The sequence below is a fragment of the Struthio camelus genome, chromosome 1, assembly GCF_040807025.1.
Source record: "Struthio camelus isolate bStrCam1 chromosome 1, bStrCam1.hap1, whole genome shotgun sequence".
NCBI lineage: Eukaryota > Metazoa > Chordata > Aves > Struthioniformes > Struthionidae > Struthio > Struthio camelus.
Window position 1 is genome coordinate 224,381,339 of NC_090942.1, and position 21,541 is coordinate 224,402,879.

The 21,541-nt window shown below is 45.2% G+C and overlaps 1 protein-coding gene across 1 annotated transcript; it reads left to right on the forward strand.

Moving 5' to 3' along the window:
• Window positions 1-1,482: 1,482 nt before the first annotated feature.
• On the forward strand, window positions 1,483-21,240 carry RRM1 (ribonucleotide reductase catalytic subunit M1). The gene is made up of 19 exons (XM_068930941.1): window positions 1,483-1,918; window positions 2,875-2,963; window positions 4,694-4,871; window positions 5,505-5,605; window positions 6,257-6,316; window positions 8,354-8,393; window positions 9,381-9,543; window positions 10,126-10,267; window positions 10,966-11,049; window positions 11,697-11,858; window positions 12,494-12,573; window positions 13,087-13,288; window positions 14,397-14,546; window positions 15,510-15,731; window positions 16,127-16,203; window positions 17,122-17,257; window positions 18,504-18,599; window positions 19,467-19,655; window positions 19,994-21,240. Exons 1-19 carry the CDS (start codon window positions 1,900-1,902, stop codon window positions 20,180-20,182), a joined length of 2,379 nt encoding a protein of 792 aa, XP_068787042.1. The 5' UTR covers window positions 1,483-1,899; the 3' UTR covers window positions 20,183-21,240.
• Window positions 21,241-21,541: the final 301 nt, after the last annotated feature.

The following is a 21,541-nucleotide window of genomic DNA, read 5'->3' on the forward strand; positions in this document are numbered from 1 at the left end:
GGGGGGTGGGGAGCACCAGGGTGACTCCCCTCATCCAGAGGGAAGACGCGAACTCGAGACTTGCGCAGCTTTGCTGCTTATGCAGTCAGCTCTGTAACCATCAGTATCACCAGTGGCTCTTTTAGAAACGAGGCCTGATGGGGTCTTGACTCGTCTTTTTGGAAAAGAGGCCTGTTGAAAGGGACGGCTTGGACGCCTTGGTCCAGAAGAGGGGCTGGCATCACCACGCCACACAGCACGTCGCTGTAGAGGAGCACATCGCAAACCTCCGCCGTTTCCAGCTGGCCTAGCCTCCCCGGTGCCCGCAGAGCAGGCCAAGCGCTGGGCTTGGGCTCAGGCTCCCCGTTCTCCCTCCATCCTCGGCACGACCTCGCGCGTCAGCGAGAGCTGGGAGCTGAGCGTCCCGCTGCACGTCCGCCCCCTCATCCCCGGCGCCGTAGACCCCCCTCTTCGTATCACATGCATTTAAGGCACTGAAACAAACCTGCCTTAGTTTGGAGCGCTGTTCTAGCCCAGAGGTAGTCTCCTAGCTGGGGAAGACTCAGGCCAGCGGGAGGCCCGGCCTTCCACATAATATATATAAAATATACATACACACACACACACACACATTTATCTATATATTTATAAAAAAATAAATATAAATATATATTATATGTAATATATATGATTATATAGATTATATATATATATAAAAATATATATATGCATTATAAAATATATATTTATTTATAAACAAATAAAAAAAGAGTGAAAAAGAGTGGTCCTAAAGCAAAACCTAGGAGAACTTGAGGGCAAAGAGCTGCGAGCGCAACTCAGAAGGCTCAAATAAACCACAATGCTGTTTTTTTTCTTCTTTTTTTTTTTTTAATCCTGTAGGGTCTTTTCCCATAACGCAGAAAAATGGCCCCAAAATGGACTGTCATTTCCTGCTCAGGTCCAGACGTTCCCGAGTCTCACCCTTGCCGAGGAGGGCACGGGGGGCCGTCAGCCCCTGCCACCGCGTCCGTCTCCCCGCGCCGGTAACCGCCCGTTTGGGGTCGGCGTCGGCGCGGGGCCAACCGACGTCCCCCGCAGCGCCCGTCTTTCCTCACGGGTCGTGCCACCATCACCTGAAACCTGGTGAGCTTTCCGGGGCGGCGCCCTGCCCGGGCAGGCCCGGGGCACCCGAGGGCACCACGTTGTCCCCTCCGGGCGGGCGCCGCTGCCAATCGGGGCGTTTCCCGCGTTTTGGGGGGAAAACGGCGGCTGCAGGACGCGGCGGTCGTCCATGTGCCGTTGTCCTCGCCCCGGCCCCTCACCGGCAAGGGCCTTCTGTGGGCAGAGAGGGGCTGTGCAGGCGCCCCTTGTTGGGAGAACCGCACTGAATGCTCTGCCTGGGCCTTGCTTTGGCATAATTAGCGTAATTGTTGTTATTACTACAACGGTAGTCTCGTTGTTGTAATTATTTTTTGCAAAACGGGGGTATTTTGTCCCTCCGGCGGCTCCGTACGTCGCGCCCTCGGGCTGGCGTAAACGGCCCGTTCTCGTCTCGCCGCCGCTCTCGAAGGAGAGGGTGGGAGGTCGGTCGCCATCTTGGAAGCGGGCAAACGACTCGGCTGCCGCTGCTAGGGTGGTGTTTTCCGGGAGGAGAGGGGGAAGGATGGGGATGTAGTTAAGGATGAGCCTCCGCGAAGGGGTTAGAGGCAGCGCGTGAAATCCCGGTGGTGAGGGAAGGAGCTGAAAAGGCGGCAGTGCCCGGAGCCAAGATGGCGGCGGCAGCGGCCTCAGCCGGGGGGGGCGGAGCGCTACGGCGGCGCGGCGGGGCCAGCGCAGTTGGCGGGAGCGGGAAGCGTTTAGTCCGCGCTTGGCGCCGAGGAGCCGTTGGAAAGCCCGCGCGCCGGGACGCCGACCGCCGCCATGCACGTCGTGAAGCGAGGTGGGGGCCGGGCGGCGGGGCTGGGGATGGCGCGGCCCGGGGGGCACCGCGGGGGGCAGCGTGGGGGTGACCCCTGTGGTGGAGGGGGGGGTCCCTGTGGAGGCAGCGGGGGGGTCGGGTGTGGGGTGACCCCTGTGGTGGGGGGGGGTCCCTGTGGAGGCAGTGGGGGGGCAGGGTGTGGGGTGACCCCTGTGGTGAGGGGGGTCCCTGTGGAGGCAGTGGGGGGGCAGGGTGTGGGGTGACCCCTATGGTGGGGGGGGGTCCCTGTGGAGGCAGTGGGGGGGCAGGGTGTGGGGTGACCCCTGTGGTGGGGGGGGGTCCCTGTCGAGGCAGCGGGGGGGCAGGGTGTGGGGTGACCCCTGTGGTGGGGTGGGGTTTCCTGTGGAGGCAGTGGGGGGGCAGGGTGTGGGGTGACCCCTGTGGTGAGGGGGGTCCCTGTGGAGGCAGTGGGGGGGGAGGGTGTGGGGTGACCCCTGTGGTGGGGGGGGTCCCTGTGGAGGCATCGGGGGGGAGGGTGTGGGGTGACCCCTGTGGTGGGGGGGGTCCCTGTGGAGGCAGCGGGGGGGCAGGGTGTGGGGTGACCCCTGTGGTGGGGGGGGGTTTCCTGTGGAGGCAGTGGGGTGCAGGCTGTGGGGTGACCCCTGTGGTGGGGGGGGGGTCCCTGTGGAGGGCAGGGTGTGGGGTGACCCCGTGGTGGGGGGATCCCTGTCCAGGCCATGGGGGCAGGGTGTGGGGTGACACCTCTGGTAGGGGGTTAGAGGGCTAGCCACCTTTTTTCCCTTCCTCTTGAGCCTGAACAGGAAACCTAAACGGGTAGTCCTTGGTGATTCCCGCCCTGACTTCCCGCAGAAGAGAGTTGGCTCCTTATTGTGTGATCTCCTGGGTAGAAGGATACTGTTTTTAACTGCTTCTTGGTGTAACGGGAGCTGTTGTGTTTGTAACTTCTTCCTCAACAGATGGACGCCAAGAGCGTGTCATGTTTGACAAGATCACGTCACGCATCCAGAAGCTATGCTATGGGCTCAATGCTGACTTTGTTGATCCAGTGAGTCTGTCCTCTCTCCTCTTTTCCTGTTCTCTACCCCTTGTGGTGATCTTTGCTAAAAGCCAATAGTTTTGAGCAGGTGCTATCCATTTTTTGCCTTCCTTTTAGCAAAGGGAAAGCTAAGCACGGCAGCCTGTGCAGGAACTGTTGGCAAATACATTGACTACTCTATTTTTCCATAATGTGTTTCTTCTAGCTGTTTGTGTTTTGGGGTTTTTCTTGCCTCACAAGTACAAAGTCTGAGACTGGGTTTGAGGGAGGTGATTATGCTTCTTGTACTTTGAGTTGTTTGTTGCTCCAGCTCGCATATTTTAGTTGATTGCTTTCTGTTTCAATTTGCAAAGCTAAACAATGCTGTATGGAAAATAAATCTTGGTCCTCTCTTAATAAAATGGAAAGGTGCCCTTTATCTGTGACGGAACTCCCCTGCCATTATATCCCTACTTTACTTTTCCGAGCTGTCTATGATTTTGGGTGCTTAGTAATCCCACCTCTACGAGCTTCTCCTTCCACAGCCTCGTGGATCCATTGACATCTGTGAGATTTTTACGCCGATGTGCAAAGCTAGTCTGTTCATTTGGAGTTGTCAACTTAGGCTCTTCACATCTCCAAGATCTTGTGATTTGTTTTCTTGTCTTCAATTACATCTGTAAAATATCTGACATTGATTCTGTACCAAAAAAGTAATGCTGAAATAGAGAGTATATTGACTTGATCTGAATGACAGAGGGAGTTGATGATGAGGACAGAAATAAAGTCCCTAGGCTTCCTGACTCTTTGTACCCTCATCTTAATAGCAAAGCTAATTTTACGTGAAGCAATGTATTTTTATTTATTCTGCGGGAGTGTGTGGGATATCTCTTCCTGGACTTGGATTTCTCCTTTTGGATTCAGAACTTCTCATGACAGATGATTTACAAGGAAATAACAAAAATTCTTAATCTGAATGCTTCCTTACAGAGAGTAAAGTTTGAAAATTACACGTGCTGGTTTCGTAAGGCTGTAGGCACTTCAAACGTATGTGGCGGTTACCGTGTTAGGTCAGACCTCTGTTCTTCAGTGTAGAATATCACTATTGTAGTGATATTGATCACTACAGTAGTGATCAGCACTAAATGCTGATTGTAGTGATCAGCACTAAATGCTTGAGAGAAAAGCAGAGAAGATTCTCGAAGCAGCAGATGCAGAAGTCTCTTCCCAGGAAAGGTCCCAATGGATAGATGAAGATGAGGTTAAGCCATGAAGCAAAATCCTTTTTGACTTGTCCAGGGTGGAGTTTTTTGCTCTTGTCATCATAAAATTTAAAGTATAACAGATTCCAAGTCTCATCAGGCATTTACAAAGTCAAGTTTTAAACTCATTTGGAGTTTTAAAACTTCCAGGCAAGTAAAGTTTTAATGTGACTTTTATTCCATGCACTTTGCTGCTACTTTATGCGAGCCTTTAGGAAAGTGTCTATGTTCAGAAAGTTCTTGGTGATTCTGTGTTGACAGTTTGTATTTTCTTCACTCTTTCCCTGCTGTCTTTCTGGCCCTACTATCTCTTGGTTTAAAAACTTTAGGAATCAGTACTTTATCAAGAGGATTTTGTATTTTAGTTTGCTTTGCTGTTCAGACAGAATGAAAGGTACCCCTTATAGCGAAGCATGTTTTATTTCTTTTAAATGGTTGAAAATTTTTTTTCTTTTTTTAAACAAAAGATTGCTAATCTGCAGAATTTTGCTGTTTCAGGCCCAGATCACCATGAAGGTAATTCAGGGGCTATACAGTGGTGTCACAACAGTGGAACTGGATACGCTGGCTGCTGAAACGGCTGCGACTCTGACTACCAAACACCCTGACTATGCTATCCTGGCAGCGAGAATTGCAGTGTCCAATTTGCACAAAGAAACTAAGAAAGTATTCAGTGGTAAGTCTGTCTGGGGGCGTGTGGAGAGCAGTTAGTCAGAAAGGGAGTAGGAGTTCTGGAGGATATAAATACGTAAAGCTCTTTATTAGCAGAAATTAAATACCTAGGCCAACTAAAAATGCCAAGGGAATGAAAAACATCAGTTTTATGCATGTCGCAAGGAAAATCAAATTGTTTTGCGAAAAATATCTGTATAAAAGAGACTGAAGAATGTAATTGATTGAAATTAGGATGCACCCACTTTCTTTTCACACTTTAAAAACAAAATCTCTAAACCTGTGAAAAGAGAATCAATTTGAAAAGCTTATTGCCTCTAAAGTGGAATTGCCTGCTGAACTTTGTTGGCTAGACAGAAATTCTCTAGCTGTCACCGAATGATGAATTCTATTAAAAAATATTCTAAGCAAAGTGCTTTTTCAAGGTCAGTAGAAAATAATAGCACTGAGCAGGTAGAAAATAAGTTGGACTGTGTTATGAAGGTGAGAGGTTGTGTGCATGTAGAGCTGGAGGGGGTTATTTTGGAGGCTGAGTAGTCCTGTTGGTTAAATCCTTGAAAATTAATGACAAATTATGTGAACGTATGTCTGTGGGTGACTTGCTTTGTCTCTCTTTTTAAACACGTTTCTGCTGTAGATGTGATGGATGATCTCTACAACTACATAAACCCTCATAATGGGAAGCACTCGCCAATGATCTCCAAAGAAACTCTAGAGATAGTTTTGGCCAACAAAGATGTATGTAACATTTATCCAGTTCTAAAGTTCTGAAGATTCAGTGAACTAGTTTAGACAGTTTATTTTTCTTATTTCTATGGAAGCAATGTCTGTTTTAGCCCCAAAAGGCCAGTACAGAAAACCAGTGAAGATAACTGCTCTGTTCTGGAGAGTAGGAGAAAAGGTGTTGGAATTTCCTTCGTTTAAGGATATTCCTGCAGCAAGATATTCCTGTAGCAAGATCTGTTTTCTTAGATGTCCTCATTGTCATGATCTCTGCAAAAAAGTGCCTTTTGTTGTAGCAACCTCTTCTGTGTGCACAGAAGGGAGAGAGGAGGTTTGGTGTCTAATTTCAAGTTGTGCAAGTCCTGTGCTCTTACTGAGAAGGCACATTCACATTTTGATTCTATCTTCTATTTCTTAGTATCTAGTTAGAGACTTCAGCAAAATGTAGCCAATGACTGTGCATTGTATTTGAAAAAGTTCGTTAAAACTGTGCATTTGTTGTTTCAGACTAAGTGCTTTTCCATGCTTTATTCCCTCCTGCGTGAAATATCTGTTTCGCTGGATTTGTGAGGCTAGAAATGCAGAACAATGATAGCATTGTTATACTGAAAATATGAGCCACAAATAATCTGAACGTAAATATAAATCCATGTTCTTTCCTCTCAGCGCCTGAATTCTGCCATTATCTATGATAGAGACTTCTCCTACAACTATTTTGGTTTTAAGGTAAAAAGCACATTTCTCATGATATGAAGACTGCTGTTTTGATGTTGTTTTAGAGCTGAGCCTGTTGAGGGGGATGATAATCCTTGCAGAATCATCCAGATTTGGCAAGGAGAGCACTGGGGTAGTTGGGACATTAGTGGGATTGTAAAAATGAGTACCTGCCTAAAGCAGTTGCCAGGGCGCGTGAACCATGTGCTTTCTTCTTGGCTTTGCTGCACATCTTGATGTGATTTTTTTTTTCTGTTTGTTTCTTTATTCTGTCAGCCACAAAAGCTTTTGAAAACTCTTGAGTGTGTAGACAAGAAGTAGTGGGCTATATTCCTGTTGTTCCTTATGGCATGATGAACCCAGGTGATCCTATGTGGATTTTTATCAGGCAGGCCCAAAGCTGCCTTGGGGCAGAGAGAGGGACAGAATGACCTCACGGGAGTCTTCCTAACCCTGTTTCTGTAACCCCATGCAGAGAGCAAGAGCCAAAAAGGATCTCTGTGCAGCTAGTGTAGCACAGGCCTGTATGCTTAGTTCTCTCTTCTGCTGTCATGCACAGGCTACCTACAGTTCAGTTAAATTTAGTTAGGGATTGAGGATGGAAGTGCGTGGCGTAAACTGAAACTACTGAAGGAGAATACAAGGTGAGAGGATGTGTATGTGGGGGAGAACAGCAAGAACCCTTCGATCATCAAAACCCAGAGCTTCCATTTGGAATGACTCCAAAGTCCTTATGTCTAGTGGTGTCTCTCCTTGTCAGGAGAAAAACAACTATCGATGTAGCATGGAAGCTAATTATCTGATGGGATTACTGACAGTGTTCTTTCAAGGGGCTGCAACTGTTTTGCCCCTTGGCTAGTGTAAGATTTCAGCTGTTGAGCTCTAACACCTTTGCAACAGGTAGTACTGAATGTTGTTGGAAGCTGTCATTCCTCAAGGAAATAATCTAATTCTTAATAATCCAAAAAAGGCATTTTTGTTTCTCCCTGTTGTTTTGTGTGACAGTTGTTTTCAGTGTGTCATCCCACGCGTTTGTGTCGTCTTCCATGCTGCTGGAACAATCTCCCCCACAAGCAGTCCAGTCTGCTATGCCCCACCATCTGCTCCTCCTGGTCCTCTCTTAACATGCTGTTCTTCACTGCATTGTTTTGAGGCATGACTCAGTGGGCCCTCTGGAGAGGTAGCCAGAGAGCGTTCAGCTTTTCCATAGGAGTGGGTACTTCAGATACGTTCTTGGCCTTGCTGAGTCTCTGACAGAACTAGTGATCTTTGCCTAGAAGTGTGTAAGGGAGACTCTTCAGTCATAAAGCACGTGATATGGTGCCTTCTGGTTTGGGGGAAGTAAGCTGTCAGGAAAAAACGAGGGGATGTAAAGAGCAGAGCAGCTGCTGAAACAGCACAGGCAAGGATGGAAAGAAGGTACCTCGAAGGGGGTGTATGTGTGTGTATATGTGCACGCACGTGTGCAAATACATATGCAGTTCCTGACATCTCCTGCTGTAGTTACTGCTGTTAGTAGTTCTCTTGACCACTAAACTTTGCTCCACGCCTGTTCCTTTTAAATTCCTCCTTTTGTTTTGTCAGTAATTCATTAGGCACAAGCTGAAAAAGCATCTCCTTTAATTGAAGAATTACCATATTTGTCACTGTGTGTGTTCAACACCCAGCACAGCAGGACTGTGATATAGATTACCCAGAAAGCATTATAATATAATTGATTATACTATTAAGAAGGGGTGGGGTTGTGGAGAGCGAGAACTCCATTGTCTTCCAGCCTTAATTTGCTGTGGGGTGAGAGGTAGTCTTGAACCTCGTCACTGCATACTCCACTACCAATCCATACTCCAAAGCACAGAATCCTCAGGGTTTGGCTCTTGTAGCGGTCTTCTGTTTTTAGTTGTTAGTCACCTAATATCCTATGCATTGAGAAGACTGGAGTGCAGGGTTGGTGCCTCTCTTGAAGCCTGGGATAAGGAGCAGGAAGATGCTTGTAGTTTTTTGTAATAAGAAATCTGAATGACTATTAAAACACACTCTCTCTTTTTAAAGACTCTGGAGCGCTCCTACTTGCTGAAAATCAACTCAAAAGGTAAGAATTGTCTGTATCAGTGTAATGTACTGTTTAAAAGTCAAGGCCTTGGCTCAGAATGGGGTGAGGAGGCAGATAGGCTACCTCATAGCCTTCAGGAAGACATTCTAGTGAAAAAATAGTGAAAATACTGGTTGAAAAAATAGTGAAAATACTGGTTGAAAAAATAGCAAGCAAGCGACATGTTTGTCAGAGATCTTCTCTGGGCATATACAAATCTCTTCTTACCTAACAAACTAGCATTTTTTTGTGGTTGTAGCATGCTTCCGTGAAACACACTTGGTCGCTAAGTGCAGCACTGTGGCAGGTTTCCTTGGCTGTACCAAATAATGGGAGTGTGAAACAGACAACTGTTCTTCACCTGTCTAAGACAAGGACCTAGTGGTTTGAATGCTGCCTGTTATCTAGGATGTAGAAGGCGCAGGTAACTTGTTCCATAGCATTAGGCACTTTTTAAAAAGTTTTAAGTTGAAATGGCTCCTGTGCTATTGCAGGCCCTTAGCCTGAAATTCCTAGGACACTGGAACTGTGAGAGATTAATTCTAGTTTAATAAACCTAGAGAGCACTTGGATGCTGGATTGGATATTGGGTTGGATTTTAACTTTTAATACAAGTTTTTTTTTCCCCCATGCGAGCAGTCAGGCATTGGAACAGGTTGCCTGTGAGAACGATCAAGCATTGGAACAGGTTACCTGAAAGGTTATGCAGCCCTCATTCTTGGGGGTTTTCAAGATCTAACTGGATAAAGCCGTGAGCAAGCTGGTCTGGTTCTCTTAGCTGACCCTTTTTTCAGCCGGAGATTGGAAAGAACCTTGACAAGTTTCTAGTCCAACCTGAATTATTCTGTAATTCTTTCAAAACAGTGGCTCTAACGTGGCCCATAAATGCCGTTTGTAACTTACTGCTTCACCTCTGCATCTCTCTGAACTAATGTAAATGTCACACTGATATTCTTCTCCCCTATTGCTCTTGCTTTTCGTGTGTAGTTGCTGAACGTCCCCAACATATGTTGATGAGGGTATCAGTGGGAATCCACAAAAACGACATTGATGCTGCCATTGAAACTTACAATCTTCTGTCTGAAAGGTGGTTTACCCATGCCTCACCCACGCTGTTCAACGCAGGCACCAACCGGCCTCAGCTTTCCAGGTACCTTTGGCTTTCAAGTTTGCCTAATGCATAACTGGGCAAAGATTAAGTTTTGGAAATTGGGTCTTTTCAGATGAGATGCTCTGTCGCAGCTGCGTTTTTGTGGGCGTGTCATAAATTTAACAGCAAGCAGTTCTCAAAACTGCAACTTAATATCTAATGTAGTCTTTGGGGAGGGAAAAAACCCAGATGTCTATAAGCTTCTAAAACTAAGGGAAATGCTTACATTCTTAACTTTTGTTTACAAGTTACTTATATACAAAATGTTCTACAGATTTCAAAATGAATTCTGGTTAATTGTTTTGTTAAATATGTTAAAAGTAGCAAGCACAAATGATTTGGAGTAGATCTGGTTTTGCAAATGCTTTGGTAACAAAGATGTCAGTAATACAAGTATGACCCATGGTGTTGTCCAAAACTATTCTTTATTCCAATTGACAAACTATGGTTTTTGTTTTATTTATTTGCTTTGCAGAGCATGTTAAAGATTCAGTGTTTACGCTTGTTTTTCTGCAGCCCTAGTAAAACCTTGTTTGATTTACATTTTAATCTTTATATGCTAAAGCTATTTGTTTCCATTAGTTGTTTCCTGCTATGCATGAAAGATGACAGCATTGAAGGAATCTATGACACTCTCAAGCAGTGTGCACTGATCTCAAAGTCTGCTGGTGGGATTGGCCTTGCTGTGAGCTGTATCCGAGCCACAGGCAGCTATATTGCTGGGGTAAGTGTGCACAGGGTGTACCCGGCAGAGATTAACCTTCTGGTTTTGGTAAATATCTGTACTGCAGTTGCCAAATCAATGTTTTTTCTACCGAGTCAGTTTAACATAGCAGGTGGTCTAGCTCAGTAATCCTTCCCTTTTCAGTACGACCTAAGACGAAAAGGCTCTTTTCCCTTGGTATTTTGGCTTCCTAATGAAGTCCTTCGAAAAAGGATCAGATCTCACTCCATTGCTTGATCAGACAATTCTAGGTTCTGATCTGTTGATCAGCAGCCTAGGAGTGTGCTTATAGACTAATGTATTAAACTTTTTTTTTTCCTTCCCCCTCCATATATCTAACTGCTTAAGATGATCAGGTTTGTTTTTTTGGTTCTGTTTTTGGTTTTTTTTTTTGATCACAACATATGTGACCTCTGAAAGCCTCAGATTAAAAAAAGTAGAGGAAAGTAGTTAAGATGAGGCATCTTATTTAACTCTTGGGCACTAGCTGCTACCTGTGTCTCTGTACTTTTAAAAAAAAACGCACGCACGCACACACGAAGTGCTCGACATGCTACCAAAGAAGTGAATGAGGTGGTCACCTGCCAGCTTTCAGTATGGGAATTATGCTGGCTGACAAAAGGCATATGGAAAATGCAGGCCCATCTCTTCAGGCGGTTATTTTTCAGTACTAGGGGTTTTTTCCTGTGCCTCTGCAGACAAATGGGAATTCCAATGGACTTGTTCCAATGCTGAGAGTCTACAACAACACTGCCCGCTACGTGGACCAAGGCGGTAACAAGGTACCCACTTTTCGCAAAAGTGGGGTGGGGAGTGGAACCTCTGATGTGCAATCTCTTCCACTGATGTGGAAAACTGACCTAGGAGCATCAGTGAGCAGGTGGAGTGGTTACAGGGAGCGTATAATTAAAACAGTACTTTTTACCTTTTCTTGTTGATATTCTGGTGTTCCCCTTTCACTTTGAATTTTATCAGGCAGTTAGATCTTTTGGTATGTATCTGCTGCAGAATATAGATGTGTAAGACCAGCTTCTTGTATCGGTCACTCCTTGAGTGCCCCACATTGAATTAAGGTGTAAGACCGTGTAAAAAGTGTCTTGATATGTATTCTCTGTGCTCAAATAGTCCAGAAGTCAATGGAGGCATGACTTGATAGGTAAATCAAAGATTTACGAAGCTCCTGTTGACAAAGGAAGTAGATCTTTCAATACTGTGGGGCCTCCTCACCGAGAGGAGCCGCCCGAGAATTTGGAGTTAGCAGCATGGCAGTTTAGTTCCAATAAGTGAGAGCGCGCAGCACTCTGAAATTGCCTTTACACAGCTATAAAATTAGGTCCCAGATAGTTTAGGATAGTGTGTGCACTCAGCAGCAGGGTAATGTTTTCTTGAGGGCAGTCGGTTTTGACGCTGACTATATTTTATGCATCAGAGACCTGGGGCCTTCGCCATCTACCTTGAGCCATGGCATTTGGACATTTTTGAATTTCTTGACTTAAAGAAGAATACTGGGAAAGAAGAGCAGCGAGCCAGAGACCTTTTCTTTGCCCTCTGGATCCCTGATCTCTTCATGAAGCGAGTTGAAACCAACCAGGTAAGAAGCTTTATTGGTGCAGAGTAGGTCTGTTAATGGAGAAATAGCTGATCAGCCCTGGGATGGAATTCGAAAAGCGTTGCAGAGCTGTCTTCCTAGCGACAAAGGAACTTCCTAAAAGAGCTGCTGTACCCAGATGGAGAACTAGAGTGTGCAGGAGGAGAATAGAGCTAGAGAACGCCCGTAGGATACTTTGCCTCTGTGCTTGCTTAATCTTACAGCCCGTGACTTTCGATATCAATAATGCTATACTAAATTTTTACTCTGGAGCTTCCTTAAAAAAGCATCAGGCTCCTCTCAGTAAATTGACCTTCATGTGGCTGATTGTATTTGCTTTAGTATTGGTTATATCGTGAGAATCAGTCATTTCAGGATTAAAAATTCAGTTTGATCACAAATATTCGTAATTCTTTTTTAAATAAATTTGACTAGCCTGAGAAATACCTTCCCTTAGTCTATTCACAGGGTTAGTTCCTAGTTTTTCAGGATGGGAAATGTAATGCGTTTTTGTTTATATAGCAGGATGTGCTCATGTTGATCCTACACGTTTAATTGATATGTTCTGCTGATGAAGTTGAATGCTATTAACAATAGGGTGTTTAAAAGTTTTCTCTGAATACTTTTTCTTCTTACAGGATTGGTCCTTGATGTGTCCAAATGAGTGTCCTGGTCTGGATGAGGTTTGGGGAGAGGAGTTTGAGAAGCTATATGAAAGGTAAGTAAAGCGGACAGATTATTAAGTAGCGGCCATTCATTCATGGAACTGTCCTTGTTGTGGTATCTGGGAGCCAAAGTACAGCTATGTGGTGTTGGCTCAGAAGTGGTCACCAAGTTCCATTATTGGATTGATAAAAGGACAAAGACAGGGAATAGCTAGTTACCGTTTGCTTCAAACTGTGAGCTGCTCACAGTAGGACTACATACAAATGATTATTTCCCTTGTTAAAGGGAAGCTCTGAAATGATCTCTGCTTAGAGTGATAGGTGACTTTGTTTTGAACTAATTGGGCAGGATGTAGTGAGAGCCTGGTGAAAGCTTTCTACTGTAAGCAAGGGCAGTCTTGGTATCCTGCTTCTAGGCTATCCTGACTAATTCAGAGCTCACACAGATCAGAAGCAAATGAGGTCCTGCCCCTCCTGGGAACCTTGTGTTGTGTTAAGAATGATTTTTTTTCACTGTTATTTTTGGAGAGGCGGAGAGTTAATAAGCAACATGTGCCTTGTTGCAGTTATGAGAAGCAAGGCCGAGTCCGCAGAGTGGTGAAGGCCCAGCAGCTCTGGTATGCTATCATCGAATCTCAGACAGAGACTGGCACCCCTTACATGCTGTACAAAGACTCCTGCAACCGGAAGAGCAATCAGCAGAACTTGGGGACTATCAAATGCAGCAACCTGTGTACGGAAATAGTGGAGTATACCAGCAACGATGAGGTAGGTGGAGAATGGGAACCTGCAGCGTTTAGGAAAGCTGTGATTGTGCCTGTCACAGCTCTCTAGGGTATGTCTGCCCTGTTTCTGGGGAAGTGAACAGATAGCTGAGAACATTCTGGAGATGTTTTAACTTGAGTGCTTACAGCTATTGCATTGAGTCGGTATATGTGGGTTTCCCCTTTCCCCCCAACTCCCATGGAAGATTTGGTATAAACCCAGATATTCATCAAAGTGAATCCTGAGCAGCTCGATGGAGAGGTGAACTTTGCGGAGAAGTAAGCTGCTTAGCTTGCTGGTAGCCCATGTAAACACCTCTTAAGCTAGTGCTTTAGTGAAACCCATGCCTCTTTTACTCTCAAACTTGCATTTCAATAACAGTTCCCCCCAAGTTCCCTACGTACTTCCCTAACGTAGCTGATCTACAAAAGAAGCCGTGTTTGTACTGCAGCATCACTAACAAGGGTGAAACAAGGACATAGAAATGAATTAGCGCTAATACAGCATGGGGTATTTCTTATGTAGTAATGCTCCCGAGACTGTTGTGACAGTCGGTTTCAACTCTGTCAGCTGCCAGTGGTTCATTTAACTCATGCTCTTTGGCATATTCATAAAATTCTGAGTAGTCTAGAGGAGCTGGAGTGCCATTGTGCCTGCCTGGACTGCACAAGAAATCTTGGCTGACTTGTTTTGATTCTCCTGGGGTTGGAAATATCGTTAAGAAACAATCAAGAAAAGGTCCTAGTGTAGTCTGGGCCTCATACTGAGATAGCTGCTGATTCTGGCAATACAAGAAATGGCTGAGTTCAGTTTCTGGAAGGATGGTTTAAGGGCAGCAGGATTGAACGGGCCAGGGAACGGCTTTCTTGTGGTGATACTTGTGCCTTGATGTCTACTACACTTCACTGAACTGTTGTTATCCTTTGCACAACTCATAGGAGTGCATAGAAATGAGAATAATATTTTTCCAGCCTTGCAGCTTGCTGGGTTCTGTGTCTTCCAGTCTTTATTTCCATACAGTTTGCATAGAGAACAGGCTCAGGGACTGGGATTGTGTGCGTTTTGTGTGGAGTGTTGGCTGATATGCTTGTTCTTCTGCCCCTGCCCCCAGGTTGCAGTTTGTAATTTGGCTTCCATAGCCCTGAATATGTACGTCACTTCAGAGCACACATATGATTTCAAGAAGCTGGCTGAAGTCACTAAAGTTATAGTCCGAAACCTGAACAAAATCATTGATATCAACTACTACCCTGTGCCAGAGGTGAGTACTGTGCTGAGCTGGTATGGGGCTGAAAGGGTGCCAAGAGTATGGTGATAGCTGCTGTTCTGTAGCAATTTTCTGTAGGGTTCTGGGCTCAGTCTTCAGCGGAGGGAATCACAGAGGGGTTTTGTAAAACTATGTTGGCAAATAGCTGGGAGTTTTATTAGCCAGCTGTCTGCAGATGTTGTCTGTTGTTAGTGACTTCTTCAGCTCCAACGCAGAACAGTTCCTTAGTGAAGCAATCATAAAGGGAGCCTCCCCTTGAGGTGGTTCTGCAGTTGCAGTTTTTTCTCGGGTGTGTGGATTTCCATAAGGCACAGAACAGCACGAGAAAAATTGACAGGCAGATCCTGGAAAGATCCCAAGAAGGTGTAACTCAGTCTTGAGGTGCTGGTTTTATGCCTTTTTGGGAGGATGCATAGACAGCTTTCTAGGAGGAAAGTGGAGAGAGGGGATAGCAGTTGAAGAAGGGGAGCAGTTTGTCTCATTGCGAGAAGAGAGGAAGACGAGCAGCAGAGCTGAATGCTGAGACTGCCATTGAAGGAGGAAATAAGCAAATACTCAAAGAATGAAGCCAAGCCTGGCAAGGATCAGATTTTTTGAAGTACACACAATTAGAACGCCTGAGTTAAAACGTCTTCAGGGGTCTGGTTTTCAGGAAGTGTGTAGTGTTTGTTTCTAAATTGTGGCTTCCTTTGTGTGTCGAATCGAACATTTAAAATCAGTATTGGCTCCTAACAGATTTGATCTAGGTCTTCCAATTCCTGCCCTACCAAACAGCAAACCATGGGGAACTGGGCTGAGTTGGAAGCTGGGTTATTGCAGCAGAGTGAATGGTCAATACATACGAAAGACAGTGTAGGGGTGGTGTTTCCTTCCAGAGGTCCTTTCCACATAACTTATTCTAAGATTCTGTGTGGTTCTACTAAAGTTAATTATTCTCTCTGCTTGAACACCATGCAGGCTGAACGCTCCAACAGACGCCATCGTCCCATTGGCATTGGTGTGCAAGGCCTGGCAGATGCTTTCATCTTGATGAGGTACCCCTTTGAAAGTCCTGAGGCCCAGCACTTGAACCAGCAAATTTTTGAGACCATTTATTATGGTGCTTTGGAAGCCAGCTGTGAACTTGCCAAGGAGCAAGGACCGTATGAAACATATGAGGGTTCTCCTGTCAGCAAAGGAGTAAGTACCCAGAACTGTCGTATGCCAGGACCAAAGCTATTAAAGCAATTAATGTTACTGTGCCTGATCTTTCATGCTGGAAGAAAATGAGACTGAAATGCCACAAGCTAGTAATATTGCAACAGTGCAAAGGGTGCACTGTTCCATCATTTGACTTCCAAATGCAATAGGAAATGCATAAGTTAAATTGAGATGCAAAGGAAAAATAAAGACAATAAAGGGGTCAGCCACCACAGGCTGAACCTTGTGTGTAATTAGAAGTTGGAGTGTTTGTAAGCTTGTGATACAGGAGCTTAGTTGTGGCCGAACTGTAATGGATAGTAATAATAGGTCAGTTCATAACATAAGGAGAAAAGAGTGCCCAATCTAAATTGGGCTACACTTGTGTTCCTCAGATTCTTCAGTATGACATGTGGAACGTCACCCCATCTGATCTTTGGGACTGGAAAGCGTTAAAGGAGAAGATTGCCAAGTGAGTAGTCTTACACAGTTTGTATTAGATGCAAATTACATTTTTTGTGATGGCGTGTTTTCTGACTGACGGAAAAAAAATACAGAGCAAGCATAAAAACAGCCCTGTCTTTTCATTTTCAGTAGATTTTTCTTGGAAAGTGTGTGTTCTGTGGATGGCTTTCTTTGGTTTATGTTCCTGCAGATAACAGAGCCCACCCCATAGGCTGATTCAGCTGAACTCTGTTTCATCTTGTACGTAGCAGCAGAGAATGGTTTATGTTCCGCTTACACAAATGTAGTGATGAGTGAGGCGGAGTCAGCTGGGCTCAGGAACTTTCCCCAGCTCATGGAGCAAAGCTGAACTTTGAGCCTCCTGAAGACAGGAGTCGTTAAAGTACAAAGTGTCTAATGAATTGACTCAGTTTTGTATGAGTTTAACTTTCAGATTTAGTGAATCTATTTACTGTCTAGCATATGGAGTGGTCTCAGGCTCTTTATGGGCTGCTTATTGTGTTTTTTGCCTGCGAGTGCTCAGAGATTTCCCCCTCCGCGTCCCCCCCCCCCCCCCCCCCAATCCCCATGTGCCCTTTCTCATGATTAAATAATTTTGGAAAGCCTCTAGTTAAAGGTGAAAATTGCAAAGACCGAATTTTGCTTCCATGTTAACCCCCATTGAAAGCTGAGTGGAGCTTTCCTCTTACGGTAGGTAATCTGAAGTTTTTTCAGGTCGCCCTGAGAAAAAGTTGGAGGTTAGATTTATGAGCATGTGAACTGAGTCTGGAAAAATATGGTGATAGACATGCTTTATTTCTGTGAGAAGGAGTTGCTTATACTGGTCTGCTTAGCTCTTTGCAAACAGGTTATAAACTGTGCTTTTCTTGGGTCTTCTCTGTCTTATCTCGGTTGATTGAAGCTTTCTCTTGGCTATCATTGCTAGATATGGTGTCAGAAACAGCCTTCTCCTTTCTCCGATGCCAACTGCTTCTACTGCTCAGATCCTGGGCAATAATGAATCCATTGAGCCCTACACCAGTAACATCTACACACGCAGAGTCCTCTCAGGAGAGTTTCAGGTAAGCGCTTGAGGCAGGTGTGGCAAAGAGCTTTTCTGTATTTATACTTTTGATGATTGTTTTTCACTGTTTCCTCAATTCAGTTAATGTTTATGTCAAAGGCAAAAAGCGCCAAGGAAAACATTGAACCAGAATATTTGTACTATGTGTTGTCTGTCCCGGAATATGCAAAAGGGTAGAAAGAAGTGCTGCTTTTCTCTGGAAATGTCCTTCAAGAGAGCTCAATATTGCCTGCAGGAACACTCACTAAATTAATGACAATTAGTGAAATTTATGAAGGAGTGTGCAAACTGCTGGAAGAAGAATGGAGGCCACAGTGCTGCTTTGCAAAATCCTGCGGAAAGAGCTGTGTTCAAAGCACTGATTAAATTTATGAAGATGCCATGTAAAAGACTTACAGATAGAGAGGGGCCTGTCGTGTAGGAGAGAATATGAAGCAATTTGAGTTCTGGAGGCTTGAGTTGGGAAAGAGGTCTAGATGAGATGAGGGGATAATCTAACTGTTAGAGAGGTCTGGTCTGTCCTATATTCCTTCTGGGGTGTCTCTTCATCGATGTTAGTTAAAGTACTCCATTTCTTCCTGGCTGCAGAACCAAGTCAGATGCACGTGATGTAGTCAGAACAACAAGCCTATTGTCCTGTTCCTTTGTGTAGATCAGGTGCAGGGCTGCTTGACAGGTACCCCCAAAGAGCCCCAATCATGTGGTTTGCTTTTTGTCCTCTCAGATAAACAGCCTGCACCTATTTTACTCTTTCTGCTTTGGCTCCGGTTTATTGTGTTTTTAACACCCTTATTTAGTAATTTTGGCTGTGGTCAGTGACCCTAGTAAGCCAGCACCCTGTTTCACGTCTTCTGACCTTCCTTATCCAAGGGAGTTCTATATACTCCTCGTTCACTAGCTGTAATATCCGGTAATTTCTCCTGTTGCTGTTTTACTAGTTTAGTCCCAGGTTGGGTGGCCAAACACTTCCCCCTTCCGTTGTCTGCAATAGCCAACAGCCTCTCATGTTGTTACCCTGTTAATTTAGCCTTGGGTGTGGGCTGGCCATCTGCATGCACACCTCAGCACTAACTGAAGAGTTGTACAGTTTGCAGTTCTGTACGCTGTGCTGCTGAACTGCTTAAAAACCTGCACACACTAGTGTGGTTTTGCCCCCTCCAGGACAGCGCATCTGTGCCGTAAGGCAGGGCATGTAACTTAGGAGAATATGCAGTGCTTTCATTCTTGGCCTTTGTTCCTTGCAGGTTGTGAATCCGCACTTGTTGAAAGATCTCACAGAGAGGGGCCTGTGGAATGAGGAGATGAAAAACCAAATCATTGCCCACAATGGCTCTATCCAGGTATGTTAGAGAAACCAGGGAGAGCAGCGCAGGCATTCCTACTAGCCTGAGCAGTGTTGGCTAGACAGCCTGGAGCTTATCTGCCCTACAGTGCCCTGAGGTCTGCTTTATGAGTGACTCAGCTAGCCTGGGGAGGAAAAGCTGTAAAGTGAAGTGGAGCACTGCCGTGAAAAATACAGGAGATGTCTGATCTCATTGGTAATTTGTTCCTTATGGAACCTGCCCATATAATAGAAAAGTACATTTCCATTGGAATTCTCTACTGTTATTGCTAGAACAAACACCAAAGCGGGCTGTTCTACTCTATGCAGCTTCTCCAGATGTTTAGACTCTTGACTCCCCTAGAGAATATAAAGGGGAAATTTCATAGCAGGAAGCAGGCTTGAGACACGAGCTGAGTGTATAATATGCAAGCCCAGAAGATGTACAGGGAAGAGTCTGTGTGGGCTGAATCATTTCTGCTGTGGAGTTCGAAATGCTTCTGTAACTGTGTTGTACTTGTAGTGATGCATGCTAACGAAATGCATCCTGCTTGTCACAGATGAGGGGGGTGCTAGGTGCTGAATTGCCTTTTATTTTGGCTTGAATAGTAGCGTGGTCTTACATTAACGGCCTGTTTGAAAGCACCTTCTCCTATCAAATTCCCTAGAATATGCCATCGTATTTCAGCAAGTAAGGTTTCTTTATGCTTCGATACTTTCAGATACAGGATGTTTGGGTTCAGTGGCAGAGTTTAGCTGCAATAAGCTTCAGTTCTAATCAGGATTGCTAAAGTTCCAGCTGCCGATGAAGTCTGTTCTTTATAGTGTGAACATGTGGGCCGTCACTGGTTACATTGCACTGGGAAACTCTTCCTATTCCTTTCAGAATATACCTGAGATTCCTGATGATTTGAAGCAACTCTATAAGACGGTGTGGGAGATCTCTCAGAAAACTATCCTCAAGATGGCAGCAGACAGAGGAGCTTTCATTGATCAGAGCCAGTCTCTCAACATCCACATTGCGGAACCCAACTACGGCAAACTCACCAGCATGCACTTCTTTGGGTGGAAACAGGTATCTGGGAGGGACAGGGTGAAAAACTTGTTCAGAACAGATAGCAAATGGGGCTTGATAAGTGTTTTCGTGAAAAGCTGGTCTCACTGATTCTTGGAAGGGTAAACGGCTGTTTGCTTCCAAGAATCAGTGTTACTAGTCAAATATCTCTTCTTGAACAATAACACTGAGGATGCTTCTGCTGTTGCTCCCACTAATCCTGACTACTGGGCATCACTGTAAGGCAGGTAGAGGTATGGGCTTAAGGGAGGTCAGGCTCAGCGGTCCGGAATTTGGCTGTGGTGTTTGCCTGAACTCCAGCTGATTGCTGCTCTTTGACTCATGCTTTTGCTCTGCAGGGTCTGAAGACTGGCATGTACTATCTAAGGACAAAACCAGCTGCTAACCCCATCCAGTTCACCTTGAACAAAGAGAAACTCAGAGAGCGAGAGAAGGCATCCAAAGAAGAGGAAGAGAAGGAGCGGAATAAAGCAGCCATGGTGTGCTCCTTGGAGAACCGAGATGAGTGTCTGATGTGTGGCTCCTAACAGATCAGCCCTGCAGCGCCAGCAAAGTTGCTCCACCTGACTTGATTCTTTCAAAGATAGATATGTCTAGTTTAACTTCAGGATGTAGGGGCATGCTGGAACTATGGCAGGAGGGATGATCACAGTAGTGTATTGTAGCGTCCCCATCCATGAATTGGGGTTGGTACACAGGTATGGATAGGGTGCATAAGAAGTTTGTATATTCCTTTTGTAGCTGGGCTTCCTGGAAACTTAGGTGCTCTTGCACGGTCTTGTATTATAGGTAGGACCTTTCCTGAACAGGCAAGGAAAGTCTTAATAAAGTATTAGTGCCACTTACCTTAAAGATCTGCCCTGGAGATTTCAGACAATCCTTCTCATTTTAGTAAAGACTTACAGTCCTGTCTTTAGAGAGAGAAGTGGACCTGACTGATACGGTTTCCTTTGCTGTGATAAAAATCTCAGTAAGATGTCATAGGGCTGGGCGTGTTGTATGCCTGATGCACTGCCTGTCATGACAAAGGAGCAATTTACATTAGGCTTAAAGATGGAGTGTGTGTAGATATGCCAGTGAGGCCCTTCTGCCGTTTCTTCCTCTCTTTGTCCCCCTCTCCCTTCCCCTTCCAGAAAGTTTTTTCAAAGGTGCAGGCTGGTGGTACGTGTATTGCCGCCTGGAGACTTCATTTCCTCTGTTCAGCCTGACAGGGCAGAACATTGCACTTGGTAAATATCCCCTTTCATCTCCGACCAGTAAATGGCAGAATGCTGCAATGTGTTTTATTCTGTATTAAAAACCAATCTAACTTATCAGTCAGTTTGCTGGTAATGCGTTTCCTTGCTGTCCGTGGCCAAAAAGCCTTCTGAATGCACACGCCCTCTTCTTTCAAGACCTGCATTTATCCATCCCAGCTAGTTATTTGATCTTTTAAAAATATGTTTTTACTTCTCCAGTACTTAACTCTCCGCACTAATGTGATGGGGCTTCATCACCCAGTTCTTGAATATTTATTGAATTCATGTAACATACAAGTAACCCTTTAATCCAGCCAAACTCAATAAAATGCAGAACGTCAAAGGAGTGAACAGTGTCTTGGGAATGTTTTATTGATGAGGTGAATTGTAGCAGATGGAGGATGGGGCCTTGTTTGTGAGCCCAGCATTTAGTGCACTTCCTTGCAAAGAGCTGGGTCTGAAGGCATGATGCATGTAAAATGAGGCATATAAGCAGAACGCTGTATTTGCTGGGCAGCCATGCTTGACTCAGTAGGACATCTGTTTTTGTGTCATTGTGAAGATTGAGATTTAAGGTGGATATGAGGAAGGGGTTGAGACATGAAGCATCATGTCTGTGTTTCAGTAACGTGCAAAGGAAGAAGGCTG

Coding starts and splice junctions, on each gene's coding strand:
- RRM1 (XM_068930941.1), top strand. Junction 6,317..8,353: donor ACAACTATTTTGGTTTTAAG/GTAAAAAGCACA, acceptor CTCTTTTTAAAG/ACTCTGGAGCGCTCCTACTT. Junction 12,574..13,086: donor TTTGAGAAGCTATATGAAAG/GTAAGTAAAGCG, acceptor GCCTTGTTGCAG/TTATGAGAAGCAAGGCCGAG.